The 13741-nt window shown below is 42.5% G+C and overlaps 1 protein-coding gene across 1 annotated transcript; it reads left to right on the top strand.

Moving 5' to 3' along the window:
- Positions 1-2547: 2547 nt before the first annotated feature.
- On the top strand, positions 2548-12791 carry LOC311523123 (uncharacterized protein). Its single transcript, XM_084632842.1, has 6 exons — positions 2548-2645; positions 4793-4860; positions 6592-6706; positions 9450-9562; positions 10391-10505; positions 11466-12791. The coding sequence occupies exons 1-6, from the start codon at positions 2567-2569 to the stop codon at positions 11654-11656; spliced, it is 681 nt and encodes a 226-aa protein (XP_084488968.1). The 5' UTR covers positions 2548-2566; the 3' UTR covers positions 11657-12791.
- The last annotated feature ends 950 nt before the right edge of the window (positions 12792-13741 follow it).

The raw sequence follows: 13741 nt of genomic DNA, 5'->3' as shown, positions 1-13741 counted from the left end.
TCCCCCTCCCCTTATAACACTGAAACAAACATGCAAAATTAAGGACCCACTTATCCACCCTAATGTGTCAATTAATGGACAGCCCTAAGATGTAGATGGATACTCACTAGGATTTTCAAAAGTGCCTTTTAAAAATGTGGCCTTAAGTCAGTTAATGTGGGATTTTCAAAAGCACCTAAGAGTATTAGGCACCCAGCTTCTATTGAAAGTCAGTGAGAATTGGCCTTCTCATTTTCTTAAGCACTTTCGAAATTTCACCCCAGGGTCAAATTTACAAAGGTATTTAAATACCTAAAGGTGCAGGCAGACAACTCATGGGATTTTTTCCTAACAACCTAAATCGGTGAGGTGCCTAACTTCGGAAAATCCCTCTCGATGCCTACCTACGTCTTTAGGCACCTCAATACCTTTTAAAATCTGGCCCCTAGGCATTTATGAAAATCACACTCTGTAGGTCCTGGTCCTTGGCTTGCTTCAAGTTGGCACAACACAGGGAAGGGACAGGAACAAAGGTGATTATCCACCAACTTTACCCTCCCATCTCCAGGCCAGTCTCTAGCTTAAATCAGAGCAGCCTCAGGGCTCCTTTAGCTTACACCAGCTGTCTATGGCCCCGAGGGAGAGTCCCAGCAGCTAGAGATTGCCAAGACATAGACACTCCACAGACAGAACACACTGGAGAGAAGACCCCTACAGCATGGCTGTGGGGAAGTATTGTCATGGAGAATCCAGAGATTCCCCTTACTTTAGGGGAAGCCTCAGCTGACTGGATCAACTAGCATTGTTGCTGGCTTGCTTTGTCAGACCAGTACAAAGCAGCTGGAGTGAGATGAAGGATCTGGCGCCTTGTCTGTCAGTGCCTAATTCCTGAAAATATCTGGCCCGAGGCCTTGCTAAAATACTTACCCTTCCTCTTGGCTGGGGGCCTACTCGCATTCAGAGTCTTCCACGCTAAACAACCAGTCCTGAGAACACTGAAGTCAATTGCAAAGCTCCCATAAAAGTGCAAACAATAGCTCATTTGTTTGTTATGTCGATCTGGAAACCCATATGCAGAAGTCATGTAATATATCAAAACCACGATCAGCATTTTCACAGATTGCTTCTGTATTTGTTTCCCCATGAGATGTGAAAGTTGGCGCAGCTCCTTAAAGGTATTTAGGTGCTTAACTCCCGTTGAAATCAAGATCTGGGCCTCAGGAGGTCACGTGAGCAACTGATGAGAGACATCTAGATAAAGCTATGCTAGAAGATTTATCAGAGTGAATTTAGCACTAGTGAAAGGGGCTGGTTTGGCAACCCAGGAGGCTGAAGCCATCCTATCTTTATCTACAGAAGGGACAACCTCATGTGTGGTGGTAGTGAGGGCTTTTTGCATATTACCAGAGTGATTCAAATAGAGCAGGTGGAGTCCTGCAAAAACAGTATTCTCCAACAGCCCTTCAAATTCCTAGCCGCTCTCTGGGTCCATGCTGATGTTCCCTTTAATTTGCTACTCACATTCATTAATGTGAACAGGTTTTTCTTTGCATGGAAGTTTTGGGAATGGTTGAAGTTGGAGTGTGTGTGTGTTTTTGTTTTTTTGGCATGGATAGCTCTTTTCACAGGGAAAGAAGGGGTATTTGCTGTTTGCAATTTATTACATGCTATTCACCATCAATTATTCACCTTTTTATAAAGTCCTCCAATGAGGGAGCAGAATCAATCTTATGTGACTTTAGCTGACCAATCAGACAACATGAATAATGAATAACAAATAGTCAAAGCAAGCAATCTGTTAACAAACTTTAGTCTGTAAACTGTCTGAACTTGGCAAAAACTTACCAGTAAATAGCAGAAATCAGGATTAATATGTGAATGATTCCCAGAGAATGGGTCTGATTCTCCACCGTATTTTAACTTGTGTAGCCATTTACATAGGTACAAAACAGGTGCAAAATGCTAACAAATCAGAATTTTCCACTTGCTTACACAGTGGTAGCATTTAGGGCAGTTCTCCACTCACTTTGCACTGTTGTAACTTGCTACTAAAGGCAGAAAGCAGTGGAAAATCAGGCCCAAAAGGGTTAACTCCATGAATGATTCAACTACCTCTTGCCCTTACCCCTTAACTAACTGCAGTATCCTAAAAGCAGCTGAGAGTCTGGCCCATTTTCGCTAAAGTGGGTGAAAACTAGTAGTGAGAGCCATTTTTTTGAGATTTTTCTTTTTAAAGGTGACATAGGCATTTGAAGATTAGAAAATAATAATAATAAGTGATCAAAACGTTTACAGCAAACCAGTGAATTAGTCAGAGGACTTCTCAGTTATGGCAGCAGTGGCAGGGACTGTGGGCACCCCTATCCAATACTATGTAAATAAACATCTTTCCTAGGTGCATTCCTGGCAAGGTCTCCAGTGGGTTCCCAGCAGCTTGGGTAATGTGCATACTCCATGACGGGAGCCTGTTAACTTTGGATAAAGCACAAGCTAAATAACCAGTGACCCAGTGCAAATAGAGCCTTGTCTGTGCTTCCTGCACCTTTGTTTTAGACTTTGAAAGGAAAGAGTAACTACTACCTGCTCCATGGTAGCAGAGATGAAGTACAACTCCCACCTGCTCTGGAGAATGCTGTTTTTCATCAGCGCAGTATGGCTTGTTACAGGTAAGTTGTGACCATTCTTTAATAATACCTTACAGAAAACAATTTTCAACCTAAGATAGGCAGTTACTTCTACCTTCAGGCACCCAAATAGACAAGGCAGTGTCTAAAATGGGTATTTGAGCACCTCCTGCAGTTGGTTTGAATTTGAAAATTGATATCCTCAGCTATCCAAGCTAGAATCTGAACCATAACCATCTGATCTTGCAAAAATACACACAAAGTGATCCCTGCTCTTTTTGCTTTGCTTATTCTTACTGTGCTGCTAGAGATTATTTATTTGATACCCTTTGTCTGTCTGACAGGCAAGGTTTGTTTGTTTTAAATCTCCTATTTACATATTTTACATTTGTCACCTCTTCACAGTGAAACTTGAAGGTAGATTTATCCCTGACAAATGTGATCATAAAGTTTGTCATTTCTTTTCAGGGGAGGGAGTGGTTGTTGTATTAGCCAGGCAAGGTACTAACAAACTTCAACAGGACTTTATTTTTTAAAGTGGAAACCTCTTTTCCAAGCTGCTGCTGCACCCTCAGTAGCTCTCCCTCAGCCTCTTCAACTCCTCCCCCTCCTTCCTGTTCCCTGTCCTTTCAGACTCCCAACAGCCAGTGCTCCCAATTCTAATAATTACAAGCAACATCTAAACACCACAGTGGGTGAGCCAGAGGGACCTAGCAGTAATTTTAAAGGGAGATTACTAGTCATGCATAAGGAGAAGAGTTATCAAGAAGGCTGTGCTGTGGGGCTGTCTGAGCTGCCTTCTGTGCAGCTAAGCGAGGGAGGTGGGACAAGGGTGGCTTTAAGCAACATGTACACCTCCCCATCTAAACCTAGGATGGCCGGGGACAAAAGCAGTCGTCAGCGTAAGTTAAAGCACCTTCAGTCTAACCTACACCTGGCTGATGAAGGCTGGATCAAGCAGCCAGAGGTTGCGGGGGGGTAGGAATTCCCTGGCTTGACCACTTTTCTCTCAAACATGCTCTCTGACATAGGGACTGGGATCTGGGAGTGAGGTAGGGGCTGCTGTGGTGACTCTATGGGATTTACTTTACACAGAGCAAGGGGGAGACATCAGGCTCCCCTTTAAGCTCTTTCTGCCCCCCCTCAAAGGGACTACACATACTTAACCACTCAGGATGAAGTTCACCCCAATGCTGAAGGCCGCACACAAAGCTGTGAGCACCATTAGAATTCTGAACTAGGTGGTGCAGAGGGCCTTGTGCTGCCTTCAGCACTAGGCCAAATCTCACCCTGTGGCTAAAGACAGTATTGTGCTAATAAAACTATGGATAAGGTAGGTAGGGCTGCCGACTTTGGTTGGCTGAATTCCTAGAGGTTTCATCACATGACATCATCTTTAATTAAAAGTTAATCTTTAATTCCTGGAGACTCCAGGACAATCCTGGAGGGTTGGCAACCCTAAAGGTAGGTATTGTGATACTTTTCATTAGGCCAACAAATATATTGGCATACGCAGGCTTGGAGGGCTAGAAAGTCCCCTCAGAGGAGACATTTGGGTAAAATCAACAAAGCTCAGTTTTGCTCATGACTTAAACCAGGATTTAAACCCAGGTCTCCAAAGACAAAAGTCTAGTAGCCACTGCAGTAATAATCCTCTCTCCCCATTGCACTTTATAGGCCAGATTATGATCTGAATTACATTTGAATAATTCTACAATAACGCCTCTGAAATTAATAGTCTGTCTCTAGATTTATATCCATGTCACTGAGAGCAGAATTTGGTCCCATGTGGTAAAAGGACACAGTTTACCTGTTTAGGTCTCAAATCTACCTCCCACAAATGTCACAAAGTATTCCTGAATGGGGTGAGCAAAATATTAACAATTGCATCTGATGTCATCCTCTACTAAAGGCATTGCTTTGGATTTAACTTCCTTTTAGAATAGTGCATTATGTGGCCTACGCTGTTTGAGTGTCTCTTTAGTTGTGATAATATTGAGAACAGATGCTAGTACCTGTGATATGAGTCTCTACGGAGGAAAAATGTGTGTGTAATAATAAATATAATAAGCATAACTTCCACCCTTCACCTTTTTTAGTGCTCCACTATGATATTTCAACAGGCAGAGAAAAATGTACTTTTTTGATTTTCAGAAGCATCAACAGATAAATATGCTGTTTGTTTGTAGATATTATTGAAGCTGGAACTGCCAATTGTAAAAATGCTGATTTAAGTGATTTGACGCATCAGGTGAAGGTAAAGAACTGGCTTTATACACTCTGTGGTCTCTTAGCTGTATGCATGTATGGGGCTGGAGTTGATGAGGTTTAAGCTGTATAAAAAACCAGGGATTTACATTGTACACTAGTCTGTAACAGTTCCTTTTGCCTAGACCAGAATGAAGAGAGTCCCTTTTAGTTCAGCTGGTAGAGCTAGTCCCTACTAATCAGACAGATGGGAGTTTGCATCTCAGCTGTAAGACTGTACAAGACAAGAGTAAATGCAGCCATGGGCTGGAGTATTCTGCATGGAATTGTGCCTCATCTTTATGTGGACTAACAACATTATTAGGAGCAAATCACTCAGTGAAGAAATGGTGTGGCAGGATGTCAGGACTCTGTGCAGAAGACTCCTTTCACACTGTGGAGAAAGGGTGGAACAGAGGAAGGGAGATGGAGGAGCTGGGATGGGGCAGTCAGATAAACAAATAAATTTATTCGTCTTTCCATTCTCACCATAGAGAAGGTGCACACCCACCACAGGGACAGCTGCAGTTCTGAGGAGTGGTTCTGCTGACAATCCATGGACTGCAGCTTTTTATTCCTTCCACTCATGCCACCTGCAGTTCTCCTTGGTACCACAGTAGCCTTGGGGTATGGCTACACTGCAACTTAAGCCCGTGCTTAAGCCCAGGCTCAAGCCTAACCGCCCTTGCATCTACACCGCAATTGTACTAGCTGAGGGATGACCCAGGGTCCCGGGACCCTGTAGGGCTGGAAGGTAAGAGCTTGTATTACACCAGGACTCAGGGTCTGAGCCCTATTGCTTTGCAGTGTAGATGCAGCCCTGCTTGTCCTGGGAATCTCCAGAAGTATCCCACAATTTCATGGGACAACTTTCTTAGTCTTCTCTATTCCAACAATCTGGAATCCATTCTTTTGAAAATGGAAGCCACTCCCTCCCCCCTGTGAAGGAGTAGCTCAGGCCAGCATTAACCCATTCTGTTCTGATCACTGATCTGCAAGCATGTATCAGAGAGCCTCCTGAGTTTGTAATGGAGAGCGAACCGATCAAGTCTTTTGGAAAGCGAGCTGCTTCCTGATAACGAGTAGGGCAGGCAGTAAAGCTTTCCCACAGTGCACCTTGGTCGTAGGGCAAGAGCGGCCACATTTTGAGGTGGATGCTAGGGACTGTGGGGGTCTGCTCATTGGAGTGTGGATGCCAGAGCCCTAGGTTCGAGCACAGGTTAGAAAAGTCTTAACATAGGGTTAAAATACAATGTAGATATGTAAGCCCAGATTCCCCAATACCAGTCAGCTGTTGGGCTTACATTGCAATGTAGACATACCCTTAGTGCTTAGGCCATTAGGAAATCAAAGCATGGTTGTTCTAACTGATGGAACCCAGATTTGGACTGATTTATTGTCTCACCTCTCTTTGCAAATTCTGTATAATTTTGAGGGCATTAGAGGTTGTGTGGTGGCAGATGTGGGGATAATTGTGTTTAAAATCACTTTTACACTGCTCCTTATACATATATAGTATAAATAAAACAACCAAGGTCAATATCCCAGTGCTCTCTAGCAATAGTGTCTGCATTTATTTATGCAGATTTGTTTATAAGCACACAAATTTCAGGTTTAGGTTAATTATTTTTAGGAAAAAATATCTTTGTTAAGATAATGAAAAACACTATGAGATTTCTCTTTTCTCTGAATTTCATAAGCCTTTCCCACACTAACAATCCATTCTTTCCTTCCTCCACAGAGGTTTTCTCAGTGCTTCCTTGAAATGCTTCCCGATGATCAGAGAACTGAAATTAATTCCCTTGCATGGTTATTGCAACAGGTACTTGATCGCCTAAGAAAGGTTCAAGGGAAAGGTGAGGATTTTACCTTTTATTGGAAAAACTCTTCATTTTTACCTGAAGGGGAATCTATGTTTGTAGTGTATTAGCCAGAGGAATTCTTTGGGCATCATTAATGATGGGTTTGAACCAGAATGTCAGATCCAACCCTCTTCAGCTCTTCCAAAACCCGCTCTCCTGCTCTTTGCTGGCTGACAAAATGAGAACTTACCAGGTCCGAAGTGGAAGCAGCAGGAAAAAATCATGATTAAGTCCCAGCTCCTCAAAGGTACTTAAGCCTAAACCTAAATACCTTTTAAGATCTGGGCCTAAGAAACTTCACAGGGGCCTGTGCCATCAACAGCCTGGCAAGCTATAGATGCTGAACCGGTGATCTCACAACAGCTTGTCCCTTGACCTCAGACAAGCAAGCTTAGATGTGGTTAGTCAATGACATCACAAACGCCTAACCCTTGAAATCAGACCAGAAAGCCAGATGTGTAGAGCCAGCAACCTCAGAGAGGCCTTGCCTCAATTTCTACGCAGGAAGGAAGAGATATTGAACTGGATTTGGAGAAGAATTGTCCAAGCTATGAGTCCTTTAACAGCCTCCTTTTTTCTAGGGGTAGATCTGTCCCCTTGCTGGTCTCCCTCCCCTTCATGGGGACAGAGGGGAAAAAGCAGATCCTGCCACCAGTATCCCTAACCCCATCAAGGGTAAAAGGGCCTCATTAGTTCCGTCTGCCCTCTAGACACGCCGCAGTAGGCTGAGATGCAAAGGGCATCTGAGAGGCAAGAGATGTTCTCCTATGCAGCTCCACATACTGCACACATGTGTGTACATACATCCTTGTCTAGATCGCTATGGGCCTGGTTGGGGACATGGATTCCTTCCAGATACATATATTCTTTGGGTCCAGTTCTCCTCCTTCACCATGTCCAAACACACAAGAGGATGCAATGATGTTTACTGAGATTTTGGAAGCAGTACTGTCCATTTCTCCCATCAAGTCCTTTCTTCACAATCTATATAAAATAGGAGGATATTAGTGTTTACAACTTGGCTTTAGATCAGAGGTTTTCAAACTTGGGGTTATGCCCCTGAATAAGCAGTGAAGAGTATTATTCTGGGGATCACATTTTCTACAGAATCTAAGACAATGTCTACACTGGAGCTGGAAGGTGTAATTTCCTGCTCAGGTAGATATACCCACACTAGCTCTGATCAGCCTAGCATGCTAAAAATATAAATATACCCATGGTGGTGCAAATGATGGGAGGGACTAGCTACCATGAGTATGATCCTGTCTGAAACCTTAAGTAAATACTTGGGCAGCTTGCCAGTTCCAGTCCTTGTGTTGCTGTGTCTACACTAGCCATACTAGTTAGCACACTAGCTTGATCACAGCTAGTATGACTATGTCTCCTTGAACTGGACATTACTAACTTTTCAGCACCAGTGTAGATAAACCCTGAGATGTCAGTAAAAACAAAATGTTTCTAGCCTTTCATGTTATAAGAAATGTAAGTAGCTGCAGTAAGTAGGTTTATTGAATCTGTAGCACTGAGGAATGGGCAGTTTATCATATTTTCCATAAAACTGTGTAACATCTGAATTATTTTAAATGTGATATTTTCAATTTTCTCTGCACTGATTGTAAATGCAAACCTGAGTCATGCACAACATAATGAACTTTTACAACATAACAGCTAGGGCTGGTCGAGAGTATTCTATCAAAACAGTCTTCGATGGAAAATTGTGTTTTTGACAAAACTAATATTTTTGTAGAAAGTGTGTGCTCTGAGCCTCCTGAACAAGACATAGAGACGGAAGCATGGAAGAGAATATGGCCCCTAGATTTGATGTTGATAATTGCATTGAGTGCAATTATGACTTGTTTCAATCATATGTAGCAGGGCTTCTTCTCTGCCTCGGTGGGTCCCACACTTCCTTCCAGCCGTGGGTCGGGTTAGCATCTTGTCTCTCAGAATTCCACCCCCCCCCCCGTATAGTGGGTGGATAAATTCTGTCTCCAAGTGGCCTTCCCATTTCTGGGCCTCACTGCTTCACTGGGGCTTCTGGCCTCCGCGGTGGACATCCAGTGAGAGGAAAAGGGGTGGAGGGTAGTAGCACACTCTACTCCAGGCCCCAACCCAGGGACCCTACAAGTAGCAGCCTCACGCTGCCAGTTTCCAGGAAAGCCGTTAGCTTCCCTGGGTTACTTCCCCATGCCCCTTGGCTTATTGTTCCCACTTTGCTTGGGCAGAGTTCCTCCTGACCCTCCTGCTGGGGGAGGGAGAGCCCCTGGTCTCTGGCAGCCCTTCCAGGCATGGCAGCATCACACCAAATGCATGGCTCAGTCTCTCCCCTCTGATAGGGTCCTTTTCTTCAGGTCTTTGGACCTGGAAGAGTCCTTAGCTCCTATTTAGGGTAGGGTTTTTCCCCAATCTCTACACCTGTGGGGTTCTCCCCTGGTCTTTGTCAACTTTCATACCACTCAGCTCACCTTCCCTCTCACAACACCTATCACCCACACTGACTGGCTGCAGGGAAGGCTTTTAACCCATTCTGGCAGGTTCTTAAATGACTCCAGGTGTCCTAATTAACTTTGAGTAACCCCTGCTCAGTTACTGGGGAAGAGGGACCTGCTTATCCTGAGGCTAATACCTTCCTTCCCTGCACTCTCCTGTAGCCATCTGGCCTGACCCTGTCACACATAGCATAATTTTGTAAGGTTGCCAAATTTCCAATTCTCTGAATTATTTTCTCTTTCTAAAGCTTGCCATGCCTTTACGTCAAAAAATTGCTCTGTCCCAGAGGCTCCCAAAAATGGAGGTCTTGTGTGTGTCAGCATTGACAGCGACCACTACTGCAAGCCAATGTGTAACCAGGTATTGTACACATTTTACAGTTAGTACTATTGTAATTCAGTGCTTTAATACAGTAGCCCTTCTACCCAGAAAGGTAAGTGTGGAAACCTCCCCTCCTCTGGTCTCATCTCTCCTCTTCTTTTCTAGCGCTTTCCTGCACCCATCACAGACATCTTTGAATGCTTAGATCACAGTGTTAAGTTTGAAGGCTACCCTTAGCCTAATGTTTGTATGAACATATGTCCATATATTGCTGTGCATTTATTGTCTGTATTGGGGAGAATGATGCTTGGAATAGGAAGGATTTTGCAGAACAGAATCGTGATGTATTTATTTTTAGACCTGTCTGAAGGAAGATTGCATTATGACTTCACATTATGCTTGGTTTTATTGGATTTGTTGGACTCTAAACACCTCAGTCACCTCCTTTGTGTCTCATGGAGTCCTGATACTTAACTTGTTGTTCCCCCTGTTTTAGTTCTAAGTCAATACTCCTTAATTTTACACCTTAAATCATGCCTCCTTAATGTTATTTCCTCCCAAAGTTTGTTATCCCATAACTATTGTCTGTTTATATTTACCTTTCTCTTCATCATAGTTTCAGATCCTTTTAAATTCTTTTTTTGACTTTCTTCTGACTCCCTCCAATTTGCCAATTAATATTGTAACTACTGATATGTCACTGCACATATATACAAACAAAGGCCTTGATTTTGCAAACATGTATACATTTATTAACACAAGTACTCTCACTGAAATGCAGTGGACTAACATTACAGTTTATTGTAGTAAACATGATTCAGTGATGTCATCTAATTCATAGAATTTCTTTCATGGGTGTTACACAAGGGTTATGACTTTGGATTTCTGAGACGAAGCAGGGTATATGAGAAATGTGGAGCATCTACTGGTTATTCCTGGACACCAGAACTAGTTGGTGGAAACAGGCTGGCTGAGTGTATCTGTGAGTATTTCTGAAACCTGTTATTATTTAAGACAGTTGTTTGCAACATTTTTTTTCATTTTTGGACCCCTAAAAATTTCAAATGGAGGTGCAGACCCCTTTGGAAATCTTAGATTTCAACCACAGGTTGAAAACCACTGATTTAAGAAAACTCCTTAAAATTCTAATAAGCAATTATTCCAATATGGGTAATAGTACTGTTTTATTTACTGCTGGTTTAGAAATACTGTTAGTTTTAAACCCACAGTAAAGGAAAGGTCATGAGAGAGTTTTTATGTTTCAGTTTTGATCATTTTTCACATTTATTAGCCAATAATCATCCTGGCGCGTGCGGTACCTTTTATGACATTATACCTGAACATATATTCTACTTTGTTCTTGTGTGCTTGATGATGAATGTGTGGATTCTAACATCTTCTGTAGATAGTGTATCCATATCAATGCATGGAATAATATTAGTAGGAGGGATTGACATTTATATTACAGTAGTGCTCAAAGAACCCAACTGGGGACCTGTTGTGCAAGTCACTATGAAAGGCAATTCCTTCCCCAGAGAGTCTAAATAAATAAGATGGACAAAGGGGAGCACACAGAAAGCATTATCATCTTCCATTTACAGATGAAGACTAGAGAGATTATGTGTCACAGACGAAGTCTGGAGAAGAGCCAGGAATGGAACACAGACTTATTAAGTCTTACTTCAGTGCCTTGCCCACAAGGCCATCCTTCTTGTGTTTGGTGAAAGCGTTCCACTCTTAAATATGGAGACTCATTTCCTTTTACTTGAGCTGATTACGAGGGTCAAAAAGAGGAGCAGCTTTATTTCAGACAGCAAATGCTATTCCTGAGCTTCACTTAGTAGGGGTGGACATAGTTTCTCTGGGGCCACTACCCAAACTCCCTTCCCATGCCTAGTCCACTGGTTTCAGATTAGTAATTAATCTCCTTTTGTCTTTACAGCCTCACCAGTGGCCGTTAGTGGAGTCGATTCTGCATACTTCCCCACTCACATGTGCTGTCAACAAACAATAGCCAATGCCACTGCTGAAAGCGAGCAGATAGAAATCTTCTTCAGAGAACTTGCTGAGGCTGAGAAGGACATCTCTCAGAAACGTGAAATGGCAATTAATTGTATATTGTGTGGTAACTAGGTATATGGTTCAACAAACATAGCGCAGGCAGGCGGGTTACTATATTTGTAATTGCCATAGGATATTTTAAAAGCTAAAGGCAGGTTAATTCATATCAATCTAATGGGATAGTTCTCAGATCAATGAACGTGTGGCATTTTTAGGAAGGGTTGAAGAGCACATCCATTTTTTGAACTAACTTCAGCCCTTAGATGTGCACAAATATGGAGTTTGCATAGAATTCAGAGCTGAAGCTAAGGCAATATGGTCTATATCCCAACATGTGTATCGTGTAATAAAGAAAGTGTTCAGTTATGTAGATTAAATTTGTTCAGTGCTGATGAAAGATGCTTAATTGACAGCCTTGGAGACTGAAATCTTCTCTTTATCTAGGGAACAGGTAGTGCATGAGTAGTGATAGCGCAAACTTTCTTCATGTCAGTTTAACAATCCTGGACTGATCTTATTCAGCAGTACTACTGCCTTGCCAGTTATTCCCCATTTTGTAGTTGTGCATTTGCTTTTTTCTTCCTAAGTGTAGTACTTTGCACTTATCTATATTGAATTTCATCTTGTTGATTTCAGATCAATTCTCTAATTTTATAAGGTCATTTTGAAATTAAATCCTGTCCTCCAAAGTGCTTGCAACCCCTCCCAGCTTGGTGTCATCCACTTTAGTGGTCTCATGAGTTATTTTTGCCACTTAAGTGACCCTGATTTTGTTGTTTAAGTAGTCTTTACCACTAGTGTTCCCTTTAGTGGTCTGTTGGTTGACTTTAGCCACTTAAATGGCCCCTGTTTTGCCATTTTAGTGTGGTGGCTTCTGCCATTTTAGTGCCCTTTGGGGTGACTTTTCCCACTTAGATGTTCCCAGTTCTACCCCTTTAGTGGTCTAAGAGGTGTTTTTTGCCACTCAGGGAGTCCCATTTTTTCCACATTAGTGGTCTTGGATGTGATTGCCATTTAATTGGACCTGAGAGGTTGTTTTGCCACTTTAGTTGTCTTACTAGTGCTATCTAGTGCTTACTAGTACCATAATAGTGCTATCTTCTGAGGTGACTTCTCCTACTTAAGATATCCAGTTTTAGTTCTTGAATAGTCTCAGTTTTGCCACATTAGGAGACTTTTGCCACTTAAGAAGTCGGGGGGGGGGGGGGGGGACGGACTTGCCACATAAACCATCCCATTAAAGAGCTCACTTAAGTATCTCAGTTTGGTTACTTTTGTCACTTAAGTGGTCTCAATTTTGCCACTTAGTGGGGTGATTTTGGCGTTTAAGTGGCAAAACTGGGATAACTTCCTTGGGAAAAGTTACCCCTGCAACCACTTAAATACCAAAATCACCCTACTAAAGCAAAACTGAGACCACTTAAATCACTCCTGAGCCCTCTTAAAGAGCAAAACTCACCGCAACCAAATGACAAAACAAAGGCCATCTACGTGAAGATTCTGAGATCACTTATGTGTCAAATCTAAGACCACTTAGTGAATACAGGATGATAGCAATGAGATATTAATTACGTTTTTAAAGTAGACACATTTTTAAAAAGGTCATTTTGTTTAAAATTCTATATTTTATTTATAAGATATTAACTTTCCCTTCAGGAAGCTATCCCCTCTCTGTGTGTAAAACAAGCTTAGAATCATAGAATCATAGAATATCAGGGTTGGAAGGGACCCCAGAAGGTCATCTAGTCCAACCCCCTGCTCAAAGCAGGACCAATTCCCAGTTAAATCATCCCAGCCAGGGCTTTGTCAAGCCTGACCTTAAAAACCTCTAAGGAAGGAGATTCTACCACCTCCCTAGGTAACGCATTCCAGTGTTTCACCACCCTCTTAGTGAAAAAGTTTTTCCTAATATCCAATCTAAACCTCCCCCACTGCAACTTGAGACCATTACTCCTCGTTCTGTCATCTGCTACCATTGAGAACAGTCTAGAGCCATCCTCTTTGGAACCCCCTTTCAGGTAGTTGAAAGCAGCTATCAAATCCCCCCTCATTCTTCTCTTCTGCAGGCTAAACAATCCCAGCTCCCTCAGCCTCTCCTCATAACTCATGTGTTCCAGTCCCCTAATCATTTTTGTTGCCCTTCGCTGGACTCTCTCC

The sequence above is a fragment of the Lepidochelys olivacea genome (genome assembly GCF_965140295.1).
Source record: "Lepidochelys olivacea isolate rLepOli2 genome assembly, chromosome: 7".
Classification (NCBI taxonomy): domain Eukaryota; kingdom Metazoa; phylum Chordata; order Testudines; family Cheloniidae; genus Lepidochelys; species Lepidochelys olivacea.
Note: the sequence above shows the minus strand (reverse complement) of the source record. Positions and strands in the feature narration are given on the sequence as shown.